The sequence below is a fragment of the Cucumis sativus genome, chromosome 1 (genome assembly GCF_000004075.3).
Source record: "Cucumis sativus cultivar 9930 chromosome 1, Cucumber_9930_V3, whole genome shotgun sequence".
NCBI lineage: Eukaryota > Viridiplantae > Streptophyta > Magnoliopsida > Cucurbitales > Cucurbitaceae > Cucumis > Cucumis sativus.
The window spans coordinates 5472549-5489248 of record NC_026655.2 but is presented as its reverse complement, the minus strand read 5'-3'; the positions used below and the strand labels follow the sequence as shown (position 1 = coordinate 5489248).

The 16700-nt window shown below is 26.6% G+C and overlaps 1 protein-coding gene across 1 annotated transcript; it reads right to left on the bottom strand.

Annotated features, from left to right (window-relative positions):
• Window positions 1-3528: 3528 nt before the first annotated feature.
• On the bottom strand, window positions 3529-5214 carry LOC101206413 (transcription factor MYB86). Its single transcript, XM_004152441.3, has 3 exons — window positions 5001-5214; window positions 4781-4910; window positions 3529-4668 (listed from the first exon to the last, which is right to left on the bottom strand). Exons 1-3 carry the CDS (start codon window positions 5131-5133, stop codon window positions 3798-3800), a joined length of 1134 nt encoding a protein of 377 aa, XP_004152489.2. The 5' UTR covers window positions 5134-5214; the 3' UTR covers window positions 3529-3797.
• Between the last annotated feature and the right edge of the window lie 11486 nt (window positions 5215-16700).

Here is a 16700-nt window from a genome sequence, read left to right as displayed (position 1 = left end):
TGTGTACATAATATTATGTTCTTAAATAAGTTAAAACCTACTGTTGTTTATTATTATTATTATATGTAGATTATTAAACTATTGTTTTTGTCAAACACAAATAATTACTTTACTTTCTTTTAGAGAGTAAATTAGAAAAAGAAAAGCAGGGAGGAAATGTAAGAATAGTATATAATGAAGGTTTTTAATTAATTAAGTGGGGGATTATTTGATTTGATTAGTTGATTGACTTATGAATTAGCTGTTTAATTAAGTGGGAATCCAATCCGAAGGTGACAACGAATTACATGCTTTTGAGCTGTTCTTGAAAGAAAAGATCTTTGTGGTTTTTTACGCTAAACCAATGGAAAGAGACAGCAACACTTAGGGTTTAAGTTGTAGTTAAGATGGTGTTTTTGGTGTTAGGGCCAATTTTTCTTTTTAACTTTCTTTTTCCAACCAAACTTTCCCACATCAATTTCTGTTAAAACTCCTCTCTTTCAATCACATATGAGTGTTATTAAAGCCTCTTCTAATCTTCTCTTCCAATCAATTTATGCTCTCTCTATTCAAATCACACACCCACGTAGTCTCGTGTGTAAAATTATTAACAAACTCTTTAAAATCACTATATATAGACTTTTAGCTCAATATGTTCTTTTAGAATCTCTCGTGAAAGATCTAAGTATATTATTGTATGGATATTTAGGAGTTCAAATGACTCTCAAGTCACAAGTTTTAAATGATATTAGGAGGATAAAACAATCCAATGAAGGATGTCAATTGATACACTAACGAGAATTCCAACTTTGAATTGATATAATTGTTAGTTTAGAATTTTTAATTTTTAGTTGTTACAACATCTAAAAAATTTAGGGTTTGTTCAAAAAAAAATTCTAACCACATCCTAGAAAATTAAATTTCAAACTTTGGAGAACGTGTTAATAATTGATGAACTAAGTTTAATTTGGTAAATTGATAAGTATACTATTTAAGGATCGAAAAACATATATAATTCTATATCAACAATATTTGGTATTAAACTAACGTGATTTGTTTGAATAAACAAAACTAGTTATACTGCAATTATATCATGTTTGTAATTGAACCAGATTAGTTTAATTTAATATGATCTCTAATTGTTTTCAGTTCAATAATTTTCAAATAGCATTGACATAAAATATTTATGCTATCAATTTCGATTTCAAACTGAGATCTATTGAACTAAAAAAAATTAGAAAATATTTTACAACAAACACTTGAAAAGTGAAAAAAGAAATGAAAATTTTGGTACTAATTAATAAAATGGTTGATTTAGTTTGATCATCTTTCAACATCAATTAAACCCAAATTGACTTTCATTTCTACATTTACAAGTTAATTTCTTGAATTCATCAAATTTATTTATTGTATAAAAATAGGATGAGAAGTCAAATTTTAAACTATGATCCAAACTTTAAGATAAAACACTAATTGTCTATAAAAAAGAGAGGCTAAACCCCAACTAAAGATGAAATTAAACAATAGCTATAAATTGAATAAAAGAAAACAAAAACAATTAAATTATAGTTTAATAATAATGTTTAGGGGTTCAATAAATCAATTGTTAACGATAATTAATAATTGATGTACTTAATTAATTAAAGAAATTATGCTATTTTTCCATCAATTTATTAGTTTTGGCCATTTACCTATATAAGCCTACTTAAAAATTTTCCCCACTTTACAATAAGATTAATACTACCTCTTAGGAAGAAGGGTGGAGGGAACTTGTGGCTCAAAATAATTAATAATAATAATAACAAAAAAACAAAAATAGTACAATTTTTTTTATTTTATTAAATAAAGAAAGAAAAAATCTTACTTCCATGAGATAATAGAAATTATATCTTCCATTGAAAAGATTTTTTCTTTTTTTGCATATCTTTAGTTTGCTTTTGTAAAATTTAAAGTGAAGGATCTTTTTAAACAAATCATATCTAATTTTGGATACTCTATAAATCTAAAATCTAACATCTATATATATATAATTTGCATGGTATTTCATCTTATTAGATCTCTCGTTTATTTAAAATTTATTGTAAGATAAATATTTTTTGTGAAAGAAATTGAATCGTTTGTTTCTTTAAAATGAATTACGACAAACATTGAATTAGGGTTCCACATAGTCATAAAGTTATTCGGTTTAATCTTAATTTTCAAAAAAAATAAAAAATTATCGAAACTATTACTTATTATTATTATTAGTTTTAGGAAGGGACTTAAGCGAGTGAACCAAAATTGATAATAAAAACATATTTGTTTAATTAAAGTAAATAAGCTACTTAAGAAGTATATATTGAAATTAGTTTCTAATTTTGCTTGAGAGCTTAATTGTGTAGAGTGATTAGGAAATTTGGTGGTGTGTTTAGAAATTTGGAAGTGGGTCTAACCTTTTTAATTAGATTTACATTTTGGGTAAGTTTTTTTTTAATCAAAACTTAAAGATTGTTTTAAAATTCAAAAGTTATATAGAAGTTAAATAAGATCGAAAATAGAAAGTTGGTACATTTAAGCCGATTTTATTACTAAGTTTTTTTGTTTTTCATAAACTATATATTTGATTCCAATGTAGACGTGGCCATAAGAAATAATAATAATGTAATTGAATAATTATTTTAAGGAGAGTTGATTAATGATTTAGTCTAATACAATGAATTCATCATCATTTCTCTTACAATGAAAGTGAAGAGGAATCTCATCTTCATATATTAATAATGCAATACACACAAAACCTCATTACAATCACATAAAATTAGTATATATTATAATTAAATTAAATTAAATTTTAAGTTTGAAATTTTAAGATTATGTTAAAGAAAAAAAACACATACACAATTGTGGTTGGCATTTCTCTTCCAACCCCCCACCAGCCCATCAGGCCCCCCTTTGTCTCTCTAACACATCTCCATGATCTTATTAGCATACTAAACCAATGTAACCCCAAACCCTACAAAATTTACGCTAACTTATCATCATAACTCCAATTACACTCTTAAAATTTTACCATCAAGTAATTGAATTCTCAAATTTAGACCATTTTTAATCTCTACGAAAAAAACTATTTTTTTTAGTGTGAAAATTCACGATATTTTTCTATTTCATCTTCACCCTTTCTCTAATATTACATAGACCCCATTTTCCTATCTTTTCAATCCTTTCCTTTATCTCTCCAATAATGTATTATTATTCGTTCCATCTCATCTCACCAATTTCTCTCAATACATTAATGTCAAATCGTTTAATAATTCAACAACAAAAACTTAGCTCAACGGGCATTTGAGATTATTAATCACTACAAACTCTTAGTTTCAAATCTCCCTCTATCTCCCATTATTGTACTAAAACAACCTTTTAATAATTTAACTATGTTAAATTCATACATCTTCCAAAGTTGTTTTTGTCTCAAATGTCAAGTACACTAATCAATTAAATGAAAAACAATCCCATTAAATTCGTAACTATAATATACAACTAAGAATTTTTCAGCCACCATTGAAATATCTCAAATGATTATGAAAAAAAGTATACAACTTTTCATTATTAGATACGACGGTCACATGACATAGAAATCAATCAAACGGTTCACATTATTTGAAGTCATCATAAAACAAATATTACAAAAGAAAGATAGAAAAAATATTTTCACCTCAAACCTTTTTTTCCCAGTGGAAATCCCTCTATATCTATCAACATCTGTGTGTAATTTTTTTTTTTTTTCTTCAGAAATTTATGAAAGAGAAAAGAAAGATTGGAAATAATGTACAGTTAGTGTTTTTTCACAAATGGTGGAAAACCCCAAAATTGGCTGCAGTAATATGTTGTGAGAGTGACATTAATGGATAGCTACTGAAATCTATTGAGCTTCGACTCTGAATTAGCTGCCCATCAAACATGGAAGAACCTCCTCCTGCTACTCTCTTCAATTCCTCTGACTTTATCCCATTATTATTGTTGTTGTTGTTGTTGTTATTATTCACTTCAATTTGAAAATAGCTTTCCAATTTATTATTCTCATTTTCCCATGAACAAAATGTTGAATTATCCACTGCTCCGTTGTTGTTGTTGTTGTTGTTCATGTAGAATCCTCCATAGTTGCTGATATTCGAACCCGAATTCTCTGAAAATTCTGTCCCCGACAAGCTTCCGTGATCCGAATTCGTCAAACTCGGCACCGAATTGAATCCAAAACTCTGCACATTCGTTTGATACTGAGTTTCAAAATTGGTATTGTTGTTGTTGTTATTGTAGCTGCAAGAAGAATCCAGCTGCCCTGTTTGGAACTCGAAAAAACAGAGTGAATCAACCAAATTAGCTTGTTTGCTGTTCATCAAATGGTCTCGAATTGGTGTGGTCGTTAACCCGCCATCGTAGTAGTCGGTACCACCGAGGAGAAATGCTGGTCCTTGGTTCCCTCCGACGGCGGAGATTCCACCGCCACCCCCGAGTACTCCTTGAACCGGTGGGATTTGAGGGAATTCTCTATCTTCAAAGATCTTCTTCTCTTTGATTTCTTGAATGTTTATTATTGGCTTGTGAGTATTTGGGTCAATTCCTTGCTTCATTAGTTTCTTCTTCAAGCTTGAATTCCAAAAATTCTTAATCTCATTATCTGTTCTTCCCGGTAATTGAGCGGCAATTTGAGCCCATCTGTCCCAAAAAAGAACAATCACGAACCCCATTTGTTGGATAATTCAATTTTTTGAACAAGAAATTGGAACTCGACAACATTATTATTATTATTATTACTACTACTATTTACCTGTTACCAAGGACTTCGTGTAAACTGATAATGAGGTCCTCTTCTTGTTGAGAGAACATTCCTCTTTTCAAATCAGGTCTTAAGTAATTGATCCATCTGAGTCTACAACTTTTACCACACCTTTGCAACCCTTATTAAAGAGAAATGGAAGAAGAGAGTAGTTTAGAGAATAATTAATTGAATGAAGAAGAAAGAAAAGAAAGAGAGTATAAGGAAATACCAGCAAGTTTAGGGACAGAACTCCAGCAGCCAACACCAAAACGAGTAATGTAATTGAAAAGCTTTTCATCTTCTTCAGGTGACCAAAGCCCTTTCCTTAGTTTCTGCTTTAGACAGCAAGAATGGCGCCCCATTATGGTCTCTGAGAATTTCCCAATTTCTTTTTTTTTTTTTTTTCTGAGAGTCCCCAGATTCCAATTCCGTAGGACAGAGAAATATATATATATACACATCATCTTCTTCTTCTTCCTTTCTTTCCTTTTCTATTTTTATTTTTATTTTTATTTTTTGTCAAGGGTTGACAAAAAAAAAAAAAAAGGGAAAACTAAGACTATTAGTTTATGATGATTTAAAAGAAAGAAATATATTTTAATGCAAAACTAAGGTTAAAAGAATATTTTTTAAACAAATTTTTAACGGTTTAATTGTTAAAACATTTTCTACCCGATAATATTTAGATGAACCCTAGTATCGCACCCTTCCCGATAATATTTAGATGAACCCTAGTATTGCACCCTTCTCATCACTCACATTAACAAGTAATTGAGATATTCATGAAAGAAAGACTTTGATATATGACAAAATTTGATCGGACAATTTGATAGAATGAACAATTCTACTTCCATTCTTCGTTGTTTTTACCTTAATAATTGGATTTAAGCTTAATGACGTGAAATTCTCTAAATTCTAAAATAGACAAAAAAAAATTATCTTTTCAGTTCTTGAGTTTGGAAGGTTATGTTTTTATTTGATCTATCCATTTTTAAAGTGTATTATTTTAATCTCTTATTTTTTTAAGATTATAGATGTGTGTGATCTTTTAAGTTTTTAAAATTTTACACAGTTTTAGTTTTCCAGTTTTGAAGAATAGATTTAAAAGGTTTATGAACTATTTAATCTCATCCTAAAAGATACCAACATTTTAAATTAAAAAGAACATTTTGGTGGGAAATTATAATTTTTTAAAAATTATATTTGGAAAATTGTAAAAAGTATATAGAACAATTGACAAAATATTTACATTTTCATAGAAAAATTAAGGTAATGAATTTTGTTTTTTTAGTGATTTTTTTGTTATAGAGTGTAAATAGTTTGTCAGTTTTTTTTTAATTCTATTATTTTTTTTTCTAAATTTCATATGATTGTTTAAAATAACAAAAAATTAGCATTTTTAATCATAGTTTAAAACACTTAAGGAGAAAAAAATGTATATTAACCTAATGATAAATATAAGAGCAACTTTGATAAAAGATGAAGAGGTCATGAGTTCAATCTATGGTACCCAGTAATTATATAAGATTTAATATCTTATAGGTTTTCTAGACACCCAAATAATATAGGGTCAAATCAATTGTTTCGTGAAATTAGTCGAAATGTACCGTGGTTTATACGCTTGCGAACAAGCATACAATTCTTCAAAACTTGTGTATCGTAATAGGTAAATTTCTCATTAATATATTATTCGATAACTAAAATCTCAAATTACGAATTATACATAAATTTGTTTCTCATTTATTTTTTGTGCAATTTTAACGTAACACACTGTATTGTTCAATCATAGTTTGTCGATCACACGATAAATATCTTTTCTTTCATTTTTTATAAAATATTTTAAATTAAATTAAATTATTTAGAATGAAATGCACGAAGATAGATACAAACAATCGAAACTAATATTGACGAGAATATGATGAAATGAATGGATAAATCATACTTAAGATTGAAGTTATAAAGAGAGAGAGATGATCGAACAATCAAGTGGGTTTTACGCAAATTTGGTGCTGCTTTTGCATAGTAGAAGATTGGGTTTTAAGAAATCTCTATGTATGGAAATATAGATCGAGAGAATTAATTAAATATTACAAAAAAAATATTGATATTTATATTTTTTGAAAGGAAGTTAAAAAATTAATTAAAACCATTTAAACGTGTACTTGAAAAAGCTTTTTTAAAAATGATGGCTGCCTTCATTTATTTATTAATTAATTCGCTTTTATGTCTTCTAAATAGTAATTATCAAACCAAAGAAAAATAGAAACTATAAATTAAACAGAGTATTAGACTTCGAAATCCCAACAGACAATGTTTATTAATTATTTATTATTTATTATTTATTGCCATTCCCAATAATACCCTATCAAAAAAGCAATTTAACTTTGTGTATATCACAAAATCATTCTTATTCATCCTCTTACAACGATGATATTATGCAAATACAAAAAGTAATATCATCCTATGATCATATAATAGTGTTACATTCTTGGACTTTAGTTGCAAAACATTGTTTTTTTAAATGAATTTTCTGATTATTGTTTCTAGTAAATTTTATTTGATGGAATGATTAACTCTGTATATATTAAAATTATTTTTGTTTTATTAAAATACAATTCATTCCAATAATAACTTTTTTTGTAAAATTTTCTTTTTTCTTTTAAAAATGATAGAGAAGCGTCTAAACATAACACAAAATTAACAAAATTTTGATATAAACGTTTGTGTCTTTTTTAAATTAAATTAAAAAATCAATAATTTTTTTATATATACTTATGTCAATTAAGGGCAAAAATCTAAAAATTAAGGATATAATGCATAAAAATGGTTTATGAATTTTTAAGTTTATTCAATCCTATCTATGTACTATATATCAAATATTTCAAATTTAGTCAACTGTATTTTTAATTTAAAAAAGCTATAATTTTTTATTGAAATAGACTAAATAACGATAATAATTCTCATGCAAAAACAAATATAATATGAATAAGTAGATATACTAAATAAAATATTAAACAATTAAATATTATTACTACTATTTTCATGTAAAAAAATATAGTATAAAAATACAGTAAAAATGGTAATAAATAAATAAATAAGAATGAGAAAAAAGGGGAGATTAAGTAGACATATATATAATAGAAAGTGAAATAAAAGAATAATAATAAGTAGTAGTTAAAAAGGAGATTAAGTAGAAAATGAATAATGAAGAAGTGAAATATAGTTATTGAGTGAGATTGAAGTTAGAAAAAAGATGTAAAAACCGTAAACTAAAAGTGGAAATTAATTATTTACTTAAAACTGGAGAGAAGGGTTATTAAAAAATTAAGATAAATGAAATAATAATTTAGGGGTTTAAAAAAGTTTAAACTTTAAACTTTAGAATTGCGTGCAATCTACTGTTACGCAATATTTAGGCGCATGTTTTTCTTTTTCTTTTTCTTTTTTTTTCTTTTCAATTATTAAATAAAATAATAATAATAATAAAAGACAATTATTCAAATATATTTTATAATTAAATATGATGTTTACCCTTCTTCTTTGAATTCTAATCATCATAAAGTCCAGCCGACACCTTTGCATTCACAACCATGGACCCCAATCCCCCCTTTTCTTTTTCTACTATTCTTTTCTTTACTATTCTTTTTTACTTAATCATGGATCAAAAATATTCCAAACACTATATATATATATATGTATACACTTTATGTCAAGTCAGTGTGTAAAGAAAACAACTAAACTTGGAAACACACAAGTGTTTTGTGTGTATAATTCCAACCGTAGAGAAAAACCACGATCCATTGTAAAGAACTTCTATGGCACGTTGTAAGATTCCATCCACGAGCTCAATTACAAGAGCAATATTTTTGTGAGTTCATGTATTTTATTGAATAAATTGTGAAACCACTAAGAGAATTACAATAGTGTGTATATATGCGAGAGAAAATATAAGAACAGTAGCTAAATTAGTTGATGTATACTGCTCCTACTTCATTTTTTCACTATGAATTAGAAAATATGAAAATCTATTTGACTAGACTTAACGTACTCGAGCTTTGAATATATTTAATGTGGACTGGTTTAAATGAAAATCATGAGTAGGGGTGATCATCGGTCGGTGACAAAATCGATTTCGAACGGACCGTAGTCGGTTTAACACTTTAAAATACTTTTTGAAAATTCCTGATTTGAAATTTTTTTAAATCGGCCTCTCTCGTTTTCTAATTAATCAACTTTGGTTTGGTCAATTTATCATGTTCATTCCTTACATGAGTTACTTTTAGAGTTATTTGATACTAGTCAGTACTTTCTTTAGACTTTATAATGTTTGATTTTTTTTATAATTTAATGTTTCAATCAACATCTTTATTTAAAATGAAACATATATATCTTGAAAAACAAAACAATGAATCAAACCCATTTATCATCATTATAATATATATAGTATAGCAGGTGATGATCATGATTTATATAAATTCCTTGTAGAAAGGAATATATTGCATATATATTGTGCTCAATAAGGTGCATATGTGAAATGTTTAGATCGTGCAAAGTAAGTATTCTATGAATTCAACTTTTATTAAATTTTACTATAATGTTATTTTACGTCATTATTGTAAACATCAATAACATCTTGCTCATATGTTTCAAACTTTCAAACATATTATATTCTACATTTACCTTAACAATCTTTAAATTACTTCCGCCATTTTATGTACGATTGAATAGTAATTATTATAATATAAAGCAAAAAGAAATTGGCCAAAATATGAATTATTTTAAAGGATTTTTTTCTCCAAAAAAAAAAAAATACAAACTATTTAAACTATATGACAAAACAAAAGAAACAGCTAAAAATATAATGAATTTAAGAACCAAAACTTCATTTTAAAAAACGTGTAAACATAATTGCTAGTTCAATAGGGTTTTAAACTTTTCATTTTACATACAATTAAACTTTCAATTTTTGTTTAATAAATCATACCCAACTCAATAAATTTTTATTGAGTGTAAAAAAAAAAAAAAAACCAAATAGATATAGAAGTGTTGTTATAAATATAATATTAAAATTTTCATTACTCACTAACTTAAGCTCTCCGGTTGAATTGATAATTTAAGATTATATCAAATTTTAATTCTACAATTCAATTTAAAAATTTAAGCTAATAGGTAGGAGTGTAAATGAGTTGGATGACATTTCTAACCCAATTCATATTTTCAAGTTGTTTAGGTTCGAATAGTATTCTCAACCTTTGAAATATTCAACCAACCTTTTCTTCAATTAATAATAATAATCATAATAATATATAATATCATCAATTTAGGTTGGATTGGATTGGATTGAACTTTTCAACATCCAACTCGATACTCAACCCATTTCCAAAAATAAAAACTCAAAATTCTGAAATCAATCCAATCCACGTTTTAAATTAACCAAACAGAATGATATTATAAATTTTGAATAATCCAAGTTATTCTAACACAGCTGATTAGTAGGTGAAGGTAAATTGGGTATATACGTAAAGGCAGAGGTAGGGTGTGAGGGATGCACTTTCTAGGACCTCCTCCCATCCATGAATAAAAAAAGATGTCAATGATTGGAAGCTGTCAAACTAAAACTTCAATTTTCCTTTTTTCTTTTTCTAAAAAATAAATAAAATAAAAAAAGTTATAACCGACATGTCCACGTCGGACGACATAAATACAGTTTCTTTCGTTATCTTCGAAAATACGTAGCCAGCTCATCTCTCCCCTCATACGCCGAATCCGCATAATGATTGGCCCACATTTTTTGTCTCTTTTTCCCATCTTTAACTATTTCTTATACATTTACGTTTCTCACTATTTTTTATTTTCCTTATAAATTATAAAACCCTCGATTTATTATTTTTTTAAAAAATAATTTATATTCTGAGGGCCATAAGATCTCCTCTTCACACGTGAAATCTATAACTTGTCGATATGTAATAAAGGAGCAACGTATTCGTATCGCCGTCGGTGTTACATTTTCTATTTCTATCATCTATTTATACATTTATTATCTGTCTTTCAATTATTCTATTCTTTTTATCTCCAATTATTTATTCATTCACTAATCCTTTTCTTCTTCTTCATTCTTTTTATTATATATATTTTTTTAAAAAAATAAAATAAAAACATCCAGGATTGGATAATCATCTTCTAATTAATTCATTCTACCTTCACTACCTAATGTCATAATCAATTATCAAATGTCAAATATAAAATACAATATCCAGTTAGGGAATAATTCAAATTATTCGGGATGGATGAAACAATATCAATCAAAGTTTTAATTAATAATGGATGTTTTCTTTTTCATAATTGCTTCAATTCACCATTAGAACAACACCTCTAATCTTTATCAAAATTGACGGGGATTTCATTTTCCATCCTATATATATATATATATCGCAATCAAATAATAGAATTCTCCTGTGCATAATCACTGTAAAAACGTAATATAAAGCTATTTCGAAAATGTTGGAAGAATATTTTTCATATATTTCAAATCAATATGGCTTTATGATCATCCCACTAGGTAAATGTCGCAACTTAATTATTCAGACTTTTGAGTGGATGGAAATATCAACATATTAATCAACAACTTTATTTACCTTTTTTTGTATTTTTTGTTGCAAATATTCAAACATTGTTTGCTTAAGGGAAAAAAAAAAAAAAAAACCTTGTGGCTGGGTTTGAGAGATTTAACAAATATTATGAGGTGGGATAAAAGTTTTAGAAATTTAGTCTTTACACCTAATTAGTTTATTGTACAATATATAATTTTATATTTAAGTTTTGAATTTAGTTTTTATTTAGTCTCTTACTTTTATTTAATAGATAAAGTCGTTATTTAATAAAAATTAAAGTTAAGAATATGAATTTGAAAATCTAAAAAACCAAATTTCTTGGATGAAATTGTAATTCAAAACTTTACTAAACTGTAACCAATCTCATAATTTACTAATCAAATGTTTGTTGAAAATTAGATCCAAATTCTATGAATATATATATATATATATATTCAGATTCTAATTAATAGATAGTAAGTACAAAAGGAGAGAAGAAAGAATATTGGTTAGAGCACAAAATTGTACCTAAAATTCTGTGCCCATCCGGTGTATTGTATGTAAAATTGAACTTTGAAAGAAAAGAAAAGAAATTGCAAATTCAAACTGAAAAAAAATATGATAAAAAAGTAATGAAAGAGTTTAGTCAACCGAAAAGAAAGGAAAAAGAAAAAGAAAGAAAAGGACGTGAGAGAGATTTGAAAAATTAAAATGGAAGAAAGAAAAAGAAAAAAAAAACAAAAAATAATAGAAAAAAAAGATTTAAAATATAGATGTGAACCAACATCTTAATTTTACGAAAATGTAAATAAAAATGAAGTTGAAAAAACAAAAAAAAAATAGTAAAGTTGGTATTGGAATGAAACAAAAATTGATAATATGATATTAAATGAAATAATTAAAGGATATAGTAGAAATAGGAATGGATAATTTGATTTTATAAGGATATAAAAAAAGGAAGAAAAAGGTTATTGATGAGGAGAAAAATAGGGAAATGAAAAAAGATGGAGAAGGAACATTCAATCCACAGAAATGGACCCAATACATTCAAAGCAAAACAGTACGGAATTTGAAAAAGATGTTCTGACTGCGACTGTGACTTAGCAAACGTGTAATCTGTCACCGACCCAAACACTTCTCGCCACCTGTTTTCCACGCGTGTGCTCTTTTCCTTAAATCTTCGGGTTTCATTTCTCATCCCCATACCCGACCCGACCCTACTCTCTTTACTCTCACCGTCTTCTTACGTCACCCTGATGTCGCACACCTTTCCCGACTTTAATTCCCATTTCATTTTCCCTCTCTATCTTTTTTCCTTTTTAATTCTCAACATTACGTTACCTAAAATCATTTTTTTAGAAATGGTAACATTATTTTACAACACACTCTTCCACTTTTAAAAATTACCTTCATATTTACGGTTAGTTTACGTATTATGATCTTATGATCATATCTTTCTCTCATTTGCGTTTATTTGGAGTCAACATTAAAATATATTTCTTCCAAATCACATCATCACATGTCTAATTAAATACACTGATTAAAATATAGTTTAAGGACACATCAATTTTTCTTTGTTATTTTAAGAAATTATCTAATTGTAAATGTTTGATATATTAAATATGAATGAAGGAAATTAAAAAATGAAAAAACCACACCAAGTTGTGAAATATTTAAAACTTTAAGAGCTTTGTAGTATGGCATGGATATTTTAATAGTATGCAGAAAAACTTAAAATAATAGACAAAAACAAATTCAACATTATACCACTCAATATTATAAAGACTTAGAATACAGTCTTTTTCCACTAACTATGTTGAAATTCATCTTAAATCATTAATTCACCTAAAATCTTAAATTAGTACTAATATTACACCTAAATTATAATTTTAATAAAAGCATTACTAAAATACCAAAATCTAATCCCAACGTCCAAATTAAGCCACGTGGCTAAAAAATATAAGTTTATTAAAAATGATTGATTTTAGTTTTGTTTTTCGTAAAAGGAAAACCTAGATTGTGAATTTGAAAAATGTAGGATTAAAATTTGATTCCAAATGTACGTGAATTATCCAAAAGTATGATAAGATGAAAAAAAAAGCATATATATATGTGGGAGTGATGTTTGTTATAAAAATAGATTAGATTTGGGTGGTGGCATTATTATCTATGGGACATTAAATGGTGGAAATGAAATAATAATAATAATTGGACAAAGAACTAAGTTAAATTTGTATAGAAAAAAAGCAAAAAAACAAAGTAGTACAATCTATTTAAATGTAACATAGAAATGTACACTAGACCCCCCCTTGAATATAAGTTTCGTGAGGTTGAGGGTTTTTAGAATGTGGGGTATATATATATATTATATTATTTATTATCATTATAGTATAGTATATTAAAGAAAAAGAAAACTCTTCATATACAGATCACTCTATGGCAAAGGGACTCACTACAATTATTGTATATGTCCTATATCATAATTTCAACTACCACTTGGAGTTGTCTTAAATTGACTATATTATATATACAATTATGTTTTCAAATTTCAATATAATTAATTCACTATACTATTTCTTTTTATCCGGTCATCAAGCTAGCTAATTAAAGACTCAAATACTGCAAGCACCAAGTCATATATAGTTAAGAGGTCGAAGGCTATCACCCTTTAAGCGAAGTCATTGCTTAATCACCATAGAGTTTAATAGTTTGAAATACATTGCGTTTGTCTATGAAGCAGATAAAGCCAAATTGACTTATGAGGGGAATAGATTTTGGTAGACGTGTATAAGAAGATGGCAATTCAAAAAACCATGTGACGACGTACCATTTGATTGATTTGAACGATTAGTACTAAAATAAATTTAGTGGAAGATTTTTTTTGACTTATGTCAGTAAGATTAAAAGGTGAATTATGTTGATGTTCTAGACTTTGCTAATTTCTATTTTGTGATCATGGTTGTGTAAAAAAAAGTCATCACTGACTAAGTTAGTTTTCTTCCGGGAGAGATGTTTTGCTACAAAAACTAAGATGATATTACACATTATATTATTGAGTAAATAATGGTTAAGTTGTTAATTTAATAATGTTTTTGTATGACATGAGGTTTTGAATTGAAATAAAATATATATGATTTTAAATTAATTATAGGGAGTGGTCATTTTCAAGAGGGTGTCCATCGGCCAACAATAAAGCTTCCTTTTAAAGATATGATGATCACAAAAAATGATGGTGTGGAAAGTAAAAGGGGGTTTCTAGGAACCCTTCAATTCGTTTCTATATATATATATATTTATATATATAATTTCTTTCCCTTCATCCTTCTCCCAAATCATTACCCTCTTTGTCAATATGATTCAACTCTTTTGCTTTTGTCTCCATCTCTCCCTCGACCTATATCCCAACGTGTCTTACAATTCTTTCGGTTGAATGTATGAGAAAAATGTATCTTAAGTTTATATCCAATGCTTAATTATCTAATGTAGTGTTTTTAATCTATATTTAATGGTTATTAGAAAATATAATTTTATTTGTTTGAAAAGAAAAGGAAAATAAATAAAGAGGATAACATGTTTGTATGGAAGAACGAGTCCTGCTTTTCTAATTAACATATTTTATTTGATTTAATGTATTAATTTCCCACGTTTCATAAGTACGCGTATTCAATCACAAAAATTCAATTTTTAAATAATTGAATAGATCCTTCTAAGCAAATCTTTAAATTCGAGAGTGTGAGTGTCAAATAATTAATTTAGTCTAGAGGCAACATATTTTGTTTATGAACAACAAATTTATATTATCGTCCTTCTTAATATAAAAGTTGTACATTTTTCTATTTATATATACTTGATCGTTGCCTTATCTATTACTAATACATTTATGTGATTTTTTAGAAATTTCTACTCCTTCTAACACACATATAGCATTTTTATTTCAGACAATTGAATGTAAAGATCGATTGAGCAATGAATTGATCGATACAAAATTACTAATTATTTATGGATAAGTATTGATTGAATTGTTTTGATTAATTGTTTGGACTCCTCTAGCTATACTATTACATAAATTTCATATATACACTTCTTGACAGAATGTTGTACATTGTATTACTTTATGATAAACAATGAAAATCTTAAACATGCATGTCATATATATGAGGCATATATATTGCACCACAAATATACTCAAACCTATATTATTCATGTCATTATTGCTATGTGTATTTTCTTATTCTTCATTATTGGGGCTATCATATAATCATGCATAAGATGCAAATATATCAGGAGACAGAAAATTGAATAATAATATATATTCTCTCTATTTTAATTTGCAAAGTATATTCTTGTAATGTTGACTTAATTAATTAATTAAGTACACTCTTTTATGATTTGATGTTACGTCTGCAAGTGGCACATTGTATTTAACAAACAAATATCAAATCACATTCTATAATAAGATTTTTGGTGATTAATTAAGTCTAAACTTTTCTGAACTTTAATAACAAATCCTAATAAGAGTTTAAATGAAGTTTCAAACTTAGTTTTTATTAGATTTGATATCAAACTAATAAAGAAAAACTCATCAAATTAAGCATTTTAGCCACGAAATTGAAAATAAATGAATCTCTAACATTTTTAAAGTTGAGAGGTTTAATTAAATTATTGTGGTTGATATCATTATTATTAAAGTTGAGGGTTATAAAATTCATGCATGTAAAGGAGGATATTCAAATTTGGTTGGGTTTTGGGTTTTTAGGGACTGCTTTAGTGGAATAACATGAATGTTATTATTGCTAAGATTTAACATAATTAATTTCCATGTAGTCTATTCATTTCTTTTCTTTTAATAAAGCATATTTTAGAAAGAAAATACATATCTTCTTTTGAATAGTAACATTGTTAGGTTTAGTCTTGTCTCTTGATTAATTATATGAATGAAAGAGAGATAGACAAAACTAACACTATTCTTCACATATCAAAATAATTGAAACATAAATGATGTAATTAGCATTTCTCAAATTAACCACACCAATATACCAATTCAAAGAATCAAATAAAATCATATAATAGTTCAAATTCCTAACACTTATGTTACTTTTTTTTTTTATAGCTTCTTTAGAAAACTGAAAAAAAAAATCAAACAAATAGAATAGGTATAGAGAGGAAAGAATGGGATTAGAAGAAGGTGAAGAATGAGTGAAAAAATAAAATAAAAAAAAGAAGAGGGTGTGGAATAAATAAAAGGAAAAAAAATGATGTAATTAATAATTGCAACAATGGAATAAAATAATAAAAATATATAATTGTGTAGGTTAAGTTAACTTTGAATTTAGAGTTAA